Below are 13,088 nucleotides of genomic sequence, written 5' to 3' on the forward strand. Positions count from 1 at the left end.
CTTTGATGCTTTTAGGACTATTATGACAATATTAACTTCCACAGTAGAAGCATTGCATTATTGTCCTCCCCTGCACAGAAGAAAATGTATCGTCCAACACTCCGTATTTTCACATTACACAAATTTATATATGGAAAAATACTTGCTATGTTTTGTACTTGTACTTTTGACAAGCAATATCTTCCTTCTGCGAGTTTTGGTGCAAAAATAAATGTTATTTTTACAACTATGCATCCAGTGATGTTAGTTCTAACAGTGCCTTCTGTGACCTTTAGACTGAGTGCTTCAACTACATTCGCTTCCTGCAGACCTACAACCATACACACTTGTACACATGTGGCACCTACGCCTTTCAACCTAAATGCACCTATGTGGTAAGAAATAATTTTGTAGAAATGTGTATTAAAAAAAATAATAAAGTTACTTATCATTTTGTTTGTGTGTGCATATTTCAGAATGCAGATTATTTCACTCTCAACAACGCTTATCTAGAAGATGGCAAAGGAAAATGTCCATATGACCCCGCCAAAGGCCACACTGGCCTAATAGTTGGTGAGTCATCATATGTGTGCTTCTGTGTGAACTCTTCCATCTCAGCTGCGTTTTGAGTTGAGGAACTAACGGACAGATTTACAGTGCAAACAGCGGCATAAAGCATAGATCAAAATATCCACAAAGTACCCCTGCAGGCTTTTTCCATCTTTTTTTTGGTTGCCACACTGTTGCGCAGAGAGTCCAGAAGTCCAATTTGACTTTGCATGCCGCATTCAATCCCGAGTTCGCGGTTTAAGTGAGCCTACAGACACCCATTACTCATTTGTTCTCCCTCAATGGACTCTTGGCCTTCGTTATTTTAGCTGGCGTTTGATTTAAACTGAGAATTTTTATGTTGGTACAGACAAAGAGCTCTACTCTGCCACTCTCAACAACTTCTTGGGGACCGAGCCAGTCATACAAAGGAACTTGGGCCAACAGCACTATAGTATGAAGACTGAATACTTGCCTGCCTGGCTCAATGGTATGTATGTCAGGAGAGACGCATTTTAAATACTAAAGTAATACCTCGCCACTTTGCGGATCGATTATCGCTGATTCGCCACATCGCGGTTTGAATCCGATGAAAAGAAGAATACAGTGGTACCTCGAGATATGAGCTTAATTCGTTCCGGGACTGAGCTCGTATTTCGATTTTCTCGTAACTCAAATGAACGTTTCCCATAGAAATGAACTAAAAACAAATTAATTCGTTCCAACCCTCTGAAAAAACACCAAAATCAGGATTTTGGATTGGAAAAACATTTTTATTTGTTCTAATTCACAATCTATTAACAAAGTAACAAATAACTAGTGGTTTAATAGTGCACTAAAATGTGTTTAATATTATTAAAATTAGACGGATTTCGCGGAGGGGAGAAAGACGGGGGAAGAGGAGGGGGACTTTTTGCACGGCAACGCGCTCGTAACATAACATAATTTTTTTTTTATGAACTTGGATTACGATGCAGACACTCAAAAATAAATTTAATGTAACCTTACACTAAACTTAATTCTAATTTTGATACCTTTCGTCTCTATTCTGGCTCTATTTGCCCCGCCTCCACCCTGACTTTCAGATGCAACCTATCGAGGGTTATTTGCTATTGTCTTCCCTTCAAAATATTCCCAAAATGATGCACACAAATGTCCTCACAAAAGGATAACGCACGACCACTTGCCAACGAGAAGTAGTGTATGCGCCATTCGCACTGACTAACGGGGAAAAAAACACTGAAAAAATGCAACGCTCCGCCCAGTGCTCGCAGAGACATTACAAAGAGGGAGTTACGACTAGAAAGACAGTGCCCATGTTGTTCTTATGAGCAGCCTCTCGCGTCCGCTGTCTGCTTGTGTATCGGAATTTGTCTCGTATCTCAAGATAAATATTTGCTCAAAATTTTACTCGTATCTCAAATTGCTCGTATGTTGGGGAACTCGTATGTCGAGGTACCACTGTAATACGAACATGAAATTGGGGGGGAAAGGCAATTCAGAATTGGAAATTACTTCACTCGCCACTAGAGGCCACTTTCAGGAGTTAAATAATTGTACAGAGGGGGTCCAAATATTATTAAATAGACACCTGCCCCATCCGCATTTTGGAACAAGCCTTGGAATTTACCATTTACTGCAATAAACGAGATATTACTGTACCTTTAAATGACAGACCACCGATGTTCCAAAATGAGTTCTGCTATCACGAGCAAGTCCTCTTTTGAGCAGCAATTTTAAACCTTAAAGAAAATGAAAGTACTTGAAACAAAAGATTGCCATTACACTTAATTCGTGGACATACTTTTTTTAAGCGGTACAAAAGTCAGCACTGATGCAGGAATTAATGAATCATGTAAAATAGATTAGATTGACAATGGCGCCAGTTTCCTTTGAACACATTTTAATTAAAAAAAGAAAAAGACTGAAATGTCAAATAACAAGAGAGAATGAGTTCGGGAAATAAAGCTTGGCTACTTGGCCACCGTTACGTTTTGTTATCTTTTGAGTGAACGAAATTAGAAATGTGGGAAGACGTGAAGGGGAAAAGATGATGAGGTCAATGCAGGTGAAATCTATGATGAGAGGGCAGACATTACGCTTGGATAAAAGCCAATAGAGGGAAGATTGGTAATGGAAGAAACATTCAAATGAAGCCAGGAACTCATCTCAAATTCTTACATTGGTGAGGATTTAATCAGGATGTTTTTTGTGCCTGAGTTAATGTTAAAAAGACTCGAATCAACAGGGATTACTGTGAAATAAAATGTCAAGATGGCTTAGAACATGAAGAAAGTTGCATTTAAGCGTGAATATGCGAAAGACCACATGAGATTCAATCCATTGCTATCAGTGGAAGAGGCAATGGAGATGAATGAAAAGGTTGCAAGACAGAATGTCAATCTATCGCTTGTTTGTGCACAGAACCAGACTTTGTGGGTTCGGCCTTGGTTCGAGAGAGCAGCGGCAGTAAGGACGGAGATGACGACAAAATCTATTTCTTCTTCAGTGAGAGAGCATTGGAGCTGGACTGTGACACTGAGCTCAGTGTGGCCAGAGTGGCTCGTGTCTGCAAGGTAACCAACCCTACAACTTAAAAAAAGATGGCGCTAAATACAGTAGCACACTTTTTTTTTACCAATTACAGCACGTTTTGCCATCAAGGGGTCAGACCAGTAAAATCCTAACATGCCATATCGTAAAAACTAAGGCGAAAACCATTCAATTTAATGATGAAAAAAATAAGTTCCTGATTGGAAAATGCATGAACACTTGATGCAAAGGTTTAAACATGCTTAAAAAACTACCGTATTTTCACGACTAAAAACACGTTTTTAAAAAGGCAACGGAAGCAAAACTGAGTTCGGTTGTACTTTATTTAGCCATTTTACAACTTACTCACGTCATCATCACCCACAAATCCATCAAAGTCCTCATTTTCTGTGTCCGAATTGAACAATTGTCCAAATTAGTCATCGAAAACGCTGAGTTTTATACATTCGTCCTGGCGGCCACAATCCATTCGCAAATAGTAGCTAGCTGGTAGCTAGCGTAACTTTTCCAACAGTGCTTTCCATGCTTCGTCATGCTGTATTGATGTCGATGTATACAGGCCACAATCCATTGGGTGTATTGACAAAAGAACTACTAAATATCCCAGCAGTCACTGTGCAGTACTTTGTCTATGGGAAAATAGTAGAGTCAGTGTACCCTATCAACTGATTCATTTTATTTTATCGTGATAACAATTTTAGTATTGGTCCATATATAAGGCGCACTGGATTATAAGGCGCCCTGTCTATTTTGGAGAAAATTTAAGACTTTTATATGCGCCTTATAGTCGTGAAAATACGGTACATTAGTTGTGCATGAAGAAAAAAAACGACATTGGTTATGCATTAAAAAAATCCCATTACACAAAATTGAAAGTTTGGGAAGTGAAGTTGCACACTAAAATTTGGATACACATTTCAAACAATGACCTTGGGTAATTCATTTTCACAGTTTTCTCATGTTTCTTGCACTGAAATGCAAAACCTACTTTAAAATGTCTGTTGCTTTTCTTTATTGGAGCCATTCAGGGATAAAAATGCGCCTTCCTTAAATTGTTTTCACAAAAATAGAAGAAGACACTGCTGGTTACTAAATAGCTGCATCCACTACTTGGCCCCATAATGTCTTGTTTCATTTCCTGCAATTCTTATTATGACTCATATATACAGAAGTTGTTGTTTGTATTATTTCAGTGAACTTTTGGTTAACCGTCGTGAATTCGATCATAAAATCTCTAATGTTGAAATTGGACTGAAAAAAAAGCTGTGTGTAATTAAACACACTGTGTACTTGCAAAGTGTACCGGGAATGGCCTTTACTGTTTTCTTTATGAAAAACAATAAAGCTCTTTGAAAGAAATTAGAAACAGATGCCCACACATGATGAGCATCGGAGCAATGAATAATTCAGTGGATCCTGCTGATATTGGTTTGGCGCTTGTGTGCTATATCTCATTGTAACGGCTATAATATGACTAATTAGCATGTATAATGTCTTCTTAGAACACACACCATCATTGAAAATGACAGTCTTTGACTTGGGCGGCTTTGTTGGATGTAGTTTATGAAAAAGAATACGCAATTGGTACGTTTAGAGAGTCGCTGAATAATTAATCATTATTTTCGTGTCGTAGATGCTAATTAATTGTCACCACGGCATCTCTTAAGATGCTGATCAAAGCGGAAGATATGACTCCTAAGCAGCGTGGAATGCAATCTCATTGATTTAAAATGCTATTTTGTGAAAAAACAATTTTCCTTAAGTCTGACAATGAGAGGAGGACGAATGATTGCTGTATTTTTCGAACTATGTCGCACCGGAGTACGAGTAACGTGTCAAAAGAATGTCACAACGAAGAAGAAAAAAATGATGGAGTTGCACTGAATACATTTTGGAGTAAAATGCATGCCGCCTGACATGTATTTTTTAAACAAAGTCACATTTACAAAAGCACAGACTAACTTATCATGCTGTCCATGGTGGCAACCATACCCAGACCTGATTCCTGTATAACTGTCAATAACAGAGCGTTCTTTCTCTTTGTTAGGGTGATCTCGGTGGGAGCCGGACGTTGCAGAAAAAATGGACAACTTTCCAAAAAGCACGTCTGGATTGTTCCCTCCCCGAGCGTCACGTCTCCTTCAACAACCTCCGGGCTGTCTTTACACTGCCGGGGCAAGATTGGAAGGGGACTACTTTCTTTGGCATCTTTCACGCTCAGTGGTACGTTGAATGCATAACATATTAGCTGTGAAAATAATGGGAGAGAGATGACATTAGTTTTTTCGGTTACATACATTTACATCTGATAAAGGCCAAGACAATACACTGCTTTGTTAAACATGGTTGATCTGAGTGGCTTTTGATAAAATGTTAGCTGAAAACAACTGGAACAGAAAAGTCGAATTTTGATATCCAAATTTGGGCATCTTATAAACAATGTCATTAAATATATTACTCTTTTTTATGTATTAAGATGGCAACATCTTATCAAAAATTTGATATCCAAAATTGAGCATCTTTTAAACATTGTCATTAAATCTATTACTTTTTTATGTATAAAGTGTTAAGATGGCAACATCTTATAAAAAAAAAAATGATATCCAAATTTGGGTATCTTATAAACAATGTCATTACATCTATTACTCGTTTTTTATGTATAAAGTGTTAAGCTGGCAACATCTTATACAAATTTTGATATCCTAATTTGGGCATCTTATAAACAATGTCATTAGGAGATATAGATGTATATTAAATTTCCTGATTTTCCCCCTTTTAAATCAATAATTGTAATTTTTTAATCATTTTTTTCTGTTTTTAGTTCAAACATCATTTAGTAAAATCTAAAAATATATTTTAAAAAAGCTAAAATAAAAATAGTTTTAGATCTATAAAAACTGAATATACAGGGCTTTTAATCCAGTTCTTTTAAGCCATTTATATTTAAAAAAAATCTAAATATTATATCTAAAATGGTCCGGCCCACATGAAATCAAGTTGACGTTAAAGCGGCCCGCAAACCAACCCAAGTCTGACACCCTTGGTATAAAGGATTAAGATGGCAACATTTTATCATAAACCATAGCACTCCGTATTTGTTTTATACTTCTAAAATGAATTTAAAGACCAATAATCTTGGGATCTAACGCATTAAAATCTTCATTTTAATGGATGGTTGGATAGACGAACAGACAGATAAGATTATCATATTAATAAAGAGGTGTCAGTGTCATTTATGGACCACAAATGAAGAGTTGGGGGGTGTTTCTTCCAAATTGAGACAGCTCTTGTCTTGAGTGAGCCGTGTTCTATGGAGACGTTTGCGTTTCATTCATTCTAAGAAATGACTTAATCCTTTTTTTCTCTCCGTGTAATATTCTGCGCATTCCTCCAAGCCCCCTCAAGCTTAACAAAAAAAGAACATTAAGCTAATTTGATTTGATTGAAATAATGACTCAGAGTTTAAGCCATTATCTAAACGAATCTGCTACCTTTTTAACACAACTTTATGCTTTGCTTTCTAAATAGACAGACAATTTGACAAATGAGGTTTCTGCTAAAACATGTCTGACTGCAATCAACTGTGTATGACACCAGATTGGTGGAAGGTTGTTGTCCTGTTGGTTTGAAATGAAATCTTGCACCCTGTGCGCTCTCGGGGAAAGAGATGAGAGACCCCTGCTTCCTTGTATGCTTTCTTCGGTGTTTTCCATCTTCTTCAGGCCGCTTGCAAGCGAAATGTCACATTTCTCACAGCAGGATGACAGCTAATCCGTCTCTCCTTTTCCACCAGCGCACATCGCTAACTTATTGCCTTGCCTGCAATGTTTCAGGGGTGATGTGGACGTGTCGGCGGTATGTCAGTACCAGATCACTGATGTGAAAAAGGTGTTTGAAGGCTCATACAAGGAATACAGAGAGGCTTCTCAAAGGTGGGGGCGCTACACTGGACCCGTCCCCAACCCGCGGCCAGGATCGGTAAGAAATTGATATATACAGTGGTACCTCGAAATACGATCGTAATCCGTTCCGAGACTGAGAGCGTATGTCGAGCTTTTCGTAACTCGAGCCAACATTTCCCATTGAAATGAACTAAAACAAATTAATTTGTTCCAACCCTCTAAAAAAACACCAAAAACAGGATATTGGATTGGAAAAAATGTTTTATTTCTTCTAATTCGCCATATATTGACAAAGGAATAAATAACGAGTGGTTTAATAGTAATAAAATGTGTTTAATAGAAGTAAAATTAGACGCATTTCGCGGAGGGTAGAGACAGCGCCATACACGGAGGCGGAGGGGGGGGTGTTCGTGGGGTCTTTATCCACGGCACTCGTAAACGAACAAATAAATTTAAATTAACTTGGATTAATATATACAGACACACTCAAACATACGTTTAATGTAACTTTACACAAAACTGAATTCTAGTTTTGTCTTAATCTTTTGTTACCTTCGTTTTCCGGGTTAGCGGTTTGCCACGCCTCCACCCTCACGTTCGCTATCGATGGATGGGCTGTTTGCTGTTGTATTGCCTTCAAAATATTCCGAAAATGATGCACACAAATGTCCTCACAATAGGATAACGCACGGCCACTTGCCAACAATAAATAGTCTTTAAAGAACGATCGCGGGACCTTCTTTCCTTAGAAAGAATAACAGGAAATGCAATAGCTGAGCTTCCCACGTCTGATTGTGGGTAATGAAGTTTTACTCTGAGAAAGGGTGCCATTGGCTATAGGTGTTGTGTGCACGAGTATACTTCATTACCCCAAAAAGCCCTCTTTTTGCCCGCGCATGCGCGTTGCGCGTTTCCTGGTCGAAACTCGCCTGAATAAATCGTTCAGTCCTCGTAGATATAGTAGTTATACACGAAAGAGATGTGGCAAAAAAAGACAGTGCGCTACAATGAAATTTTAATTGTATCGCGAGCGAATTATTCGATCGAAATTTTCGTCATAACACGAGCATGTTGTATCACAAGGTACCACTCTATAGTGAAAAACAGAAATATGGATTCACTGTTGTGACGTGACAATGCCAGAAAAAAAGATGGAAGAGCTTTTACTGTAATGATCCAGGATAGCAGCTAAAATACACACAAAGGAGTGTAATGGCTGAGTATTGGAAAAAAGTAAAAAATGATATTTTTTAAAGGTGGTAAAGGTTTTTTTTTTCCATTTTCCTCCTCGTCTCTTTCACTGTGGCCTCCGCCGACATCTTTCTTTCTCTTCACCACTTCAATTTATCCTCGCTCCTGCCTCTATTCTTCCTCTCCTCGTGGCTTTTTTTCTGTCTATGCTGCAGTGTATAACAAATACGGACCGGGAAAGCGGCTTCAACAGCTCTCTGCAGCTACCTGATGCTACGCTCAACTTTGCCAAAAAGCACCCGTTGATGGAGGACAAAGCACTCGCTCGCCCCCTGCTTCTCGCCAAGGGTGTGAACTTTACAAACCTGGTGGTGGATCGGGTCACCGGGCTAGACCAAAGAGCCTACAACGTACTCTTCCTCGGCACAGGTATAAACTACTCCATGTTAGGTTCTTTTGTTTTTTTATGCTAATGATGATATATATATATACATACATATATGTATGTATGTATATATATATATACATATATATACATACATATATACATACATATACATATATACATAGATATGTGTGTATATATATATACATATCTATATCTATATATATACACACATCTATATCTATATATACACATATATACACACATCTATATATATACACGTATATATATATATACACACATCTATATATATATATATATACACATCTATATCTATATATACACACACATATATATATATATATATACACATCTATATATATATATATACACACACATATATATATATATATATATATATATATATATTTATATACAAATACACAAAATAATAAAACACAATAACAATGTGCAATATCTTAAATTGTGCAATAGTTTAGAATTACCTAGCCCGTGACTTTTTAAATTACTTATTTATGGTTTTTTTTATTGGGAAACATGGACTTTGTGGAGTAGGACCACTAATTTCATTATACACAGCTGTTGTATAATGACAATAAAGGCTTTTGACTTTTGACTTGAAAAATATATAATTCTGCTTCAAAAAATAAACTAAAAACCAGCTTTAGGATGCAACAAATGCAGTGAACCATTCTGATGTGAGTTTATTTATAATCATTTGAGGAACTTTTTTTCTAAATGAGATACTACACACTTTTTACTATCAAATTTGAAATGTGTAGTTTTGTCCAGGCACCACAAACCTCTACCTTCTCAAGTTGTTTCATTCTGAAGTGAGTCATGGTAAATCTAATTGGCCTATACAGCTGGGTGAAAATGTATTTTTAAATGCATTGTTTGACCGCATATTTATGGTATCATAGTTGTAAATTTACACTAAGTACAAAGAATCATGGTAGGAAGCATGCATGTACTTTGAATGAGCAGTGCGTGATAATTTTCCTTGAAAAGATGAGCATTTATTTTTAAATGTGTTTTTTAACCGCATATTTATGGTGTCATAGTTGTAAATTTACACTAAGTACAAAGAATCATGGTAGGAAGCATGCATGTACTCTGAATGAGCAGTGCGTGATAATTTTCCTTGAAAAGAAGAGCATTTTCCGCCTGTGGCAGTTTATTTGGATAGGTACTTGCACCAGGCAAGGTGGCAGAAAACAACACACCATCTGGCCACTTTTCAGCTGGGTTTCAATTAAGTGCTTGATTTGCATGCCGAGATTCATCTTCACGCATCAAAGCAAATGTCAGCGTATGTGCGACTTAATTAATATCTCTCTTGAGTGGCCATCGGGCCCGTGTGCTGATTTGGTTGAAATCAAAAGTAATGAACAGGTATCACGCGCAGTACAACTCATCCAAAAAGGCGGCCAACTGCGATTGGTACATTGACGGACGGCGTGCCACGTGACTGTTTCGGAGCAGCAGACACTGTGTTTCTGTGGTCGACCCACGGGTCCAACTTGCACACACATTGGCACACGCACACTCGCGCATGCATGCAGGCGGGCGCTGTAATACATAGTAGCTTTTTCAGAGCCAAGTGGCGAGCCCCGCTCGCCGCGCTTCGCAGCACAAACTCAACGGGGCCCTTGGCAGACGTGTGCTCATTGTGCCAATTGGGCTGCTGGCTTGATTAGCTATTAGCTGCGACAAAGCAACAGCTGATGAGAAGAAGAAATGAGAGAGGCAATACTCGACAGGCGTTTTTTTTTTCTTAAACAACGCCAGACGTGGAATTTAGCGCTGGTCCCTCTATTGCAATAATAGTGTGATTATTTGCATGCTGTGTGTATGCATTGTGTCTATTAAGTAGTTGTGTTGTTTAGTCACCACAGTGAGTCAGACACGAGAGTTATGTGGAACATTTTTTAGATGATATTTATCATAACAAAGTATATTTTTTTGAAAAATGTACTGATGAAATACAATTTTTGGTATTTACATTGATACCTCAAACAGTACAATATAGCCTATGCGTGACCGGACGTTTTGTCGCCGGACTTTTGGTTGCCGGACTTTTGGTCGCCGGACGTTTGGTCGCCGGACTTTTGGTCGCCGGACTTTTGGTCGCCGGACTTTTGGTCGCCGGACGTTTGGTCGCCGGACATTTGGTCTCCGGACGTTTGGTTGCCCGGACCCAAACAACCGGCGACCAAACGTCCGGCGACCAAACGTCCGGCGACCAAACGTCCAGCGACCAAAAGTCCGGCGATCAAAAGTCCGGCGACCAAAAGTCCGGCGACAAAACAAGGTAAAACAACACAGTCTATGCATCAATCAAAGCCAACAATGGCCATGAGCAGTTTCACTGAGCCGACGTATGAGTGTATAAGAGTTTGTATGTACATGCGTTGTCCCTTTAAGAAGCTACGTCACTCAGGGTCTTAAGTTCTCCAACAAAACACAATAAAAGTAATAGGGCATTAAGTATGACAAAATAATAATTCGCAGTTTGTATTTAGGGAATTTGAGCAACAATTTTAAATGGTAATTATCAATAACCTTCCGGGCGACCAAACATCCGGCGAGCAAAAGTCCAGTGACCAAAAGTCCGGCGACCAAACGTCCGAGTACCTAGTCTATGTACACTACTAGTATTTATAGTTCAGTCATTGACTAATTACTGTATATACATCGCCATTAATTGTGTACTACAAAGACAAGATGTTAAATTTATTATTTTTAGCAAATGAACATTAATTTGAGATTTGAATTAGCACAAACCTAATTGATCTGCGCACACTTCATTGAGTTGTATGAACTGAATGTTACATCATGCCTTAATGCTTGCTAAGTTGTTGCGTTGGTAAAATAATAAAGGTAGTTAATCTAATCCACTTTGCTTTTCCTCCTCCGCTTTTGCATTATAGCTGAAGGCTGGCTTCAGCGGGTGGTTATCCTGGGCTCTGAAGCCCACGTGATCGAAGAAATCCAACTGTTTGACATCGCCCAGCCAGTAGACAGCCTGACCATTTCCCACTCCAAGGTAAATAAATACATTTTTGGCCCTTTCCCAGAAGCTACTGCATATATGATGATGTACTAGCGAAGCTACTGAATGTCTAAGAATGTTCCCAGAAGAATGCCACTGCGGCTATATGGCCGCGGTTCACCCAGTCTGTCACTCAAAAACAGCTTTTTTCCCCCTCTCTCTCTCTTTTTCTAAACAAATGATTGAACATCCAAATAGAAGAAAATCAGATAAAAGATTTAAATGCGCTCTACGTTTTTCACGTGGAAATCTATCTGGATTTCTAGATGCTACGACAGAAAAACAATTTTCAATTTGTGACAATGATATCAACAGAAAAGCTCCCATTGAGATTTTCGCAGTTGTATCAACAAATACAATCTACCAACTTATAGATACGTCTTTCAAAAATGTCTGAAACACAATACCTGAGCCCTATCAAGATCCTTGAACGTGTGTTTGCCTTATCGAGCCATTTTTCCCAACTTTATCAAGCTGCCCTTTGTTCTTCCATGAATCTAAACACCCGCTTGACAATAACTGTAATTACAAGCCTCGCCCGCTGTGCTAAATTGAAGCCACGCCACAGCTCGGCTGTTTTCTCAGTCTGCCTTCCCCCGGCCGGGTTGACACAACGTGTCCCGAAGGCTCCCCGTTGGCTTGTCCCCTCGCTCCGATGCATTTTTTTGTAGCTCTTGTATTTTTGTGGACAGCCCTTTTGAAAGCCAGTGTTCATCTCATTGATGTTGACTTATCCACACCAAACATTTTACAGCGGCTTTCGCGAAAAGAGTGCAACCCCGATTTCAGTGAAAGGAGGCTTGTTGACTAAATGTTATTGTAATTGAGAGTGATTATCCCATTATCTGTTCCAACCACCCCCCAAATGAGGCTCTCTCATTGTCTCTGTCTGTTTATCTTTCTTCTTCCTTTTCAACCGTCTCTGATCTGCTTTGCTCTTGGTTCTCATTGTCCCACATCAGAAGTACGTCTACATCGGCTCTCGTTCGGAGGTTCTCCAGTTGCCCCTAGCCAACTGCAGCCGCTATCAGTCTCTGCCAGACTGTCTGCTCGCCCGAGACCCCTACTGCGCTTGGGACAGCGAGGGTCGAGCGTGTGTTCGAGTTGACCTCCACCGCGGGTAAGAATATTCGTTTGCGAAGTTATTCATTCAAATTCGGGATCACGACTCGAATGGTTGATTCGTACATTCGACAAAGTCTGCAAAAGACCAAGTGATGATGGTCAGTTGTAGGCAACTAGTGGTTTGACCAGTCAAACATACACAGGAGATGCTTATGGAACTGGCAAAATGAGATATGCTTCCCCCTTGTGGCTCCTTTAAGCTTTCTCGTCAGCTGCTAAATCTAATACCGTCGTGTTACTGTCATTTTTCGCTAAGTGGAAGTATAAAGTTCCTTTTTTTTTTACCCCAAATCAAGAGTTGAAACCCAAAGATGGCTTCCAATTATAT

General features: G+C 39.0%; 1 protein-coding gene across 2 annotated transcripts in view; it reads left to right on the forward strand.

The window, feature by feature from the left end:
• Positions 1 to 13,088, forward strand: part of sema4c (sema domain, immunoglobulin domain (Ig), transmembrane domain (TM) and short cytoplasmic domain, (semaphorin) 4C) — a 226,463-nt gene that overhangs the window by 209,435 nt on the left and 3,940 nt on the right. For both annotated transcript variants that reach the window (XR_013300455.1, XM_077601836.1), the window contains exons 14-22: positions 276 to 374; positions 456 to 552; positions 899 to 1,018; positions 2,953 to 3,104; positions 5,129 to 5,304; positions 6,915 to 7,059; positions 8,390 to 8,603; positions 11,514 to 11,629; positions 12,598 to 12,755. Coding sequence is in view for 1 of the 2 variants with exons in the window: in XM_077601836.1 (XP_077457962.1) it covers positions 276 to 374; positions 456 to 552; positions 899 to 1,018; positions 2,953 to 3,104; positions 5,129 to 5,304; positions 6,915 to 7,059; positions 8,390 to 8,603; positions 11,514 to 11,629; positions 12,598 to 12,755 (1,277 nt within the window). In the remaining variant the exon portion in view is untranslated. The remainder of the gene's footprint in view (positions 1 to 275; positions 375 to 455; positions 553 to 898; positions 1,019 to 2,952; positions 3,105 to 5,128; positions 5,305 to 6,914; positions 7,060 to 8,389; positions 8,604 to 11,513; positions 11,630 to 12,597; positions 12,756 to 13,088) is intronic.

The sequence above is a fragment of the Stigmatopora argus genome, chromosome 5 (genome assembly GCF_051989625.1).
Source record: "Stigmatopora argus isolate UIUO_Sarg chromosome 5, RoL_Sarg_1.0, whole genome shotgun sequence".
NCBI classification, from domain to species: domain Eukaryota; kingdom Metazoa; phylum Chordata; class Actinopteri; order Syngnathiformes; family Syngnathidae; genus Stigmatopora; species Stigmatopora argus.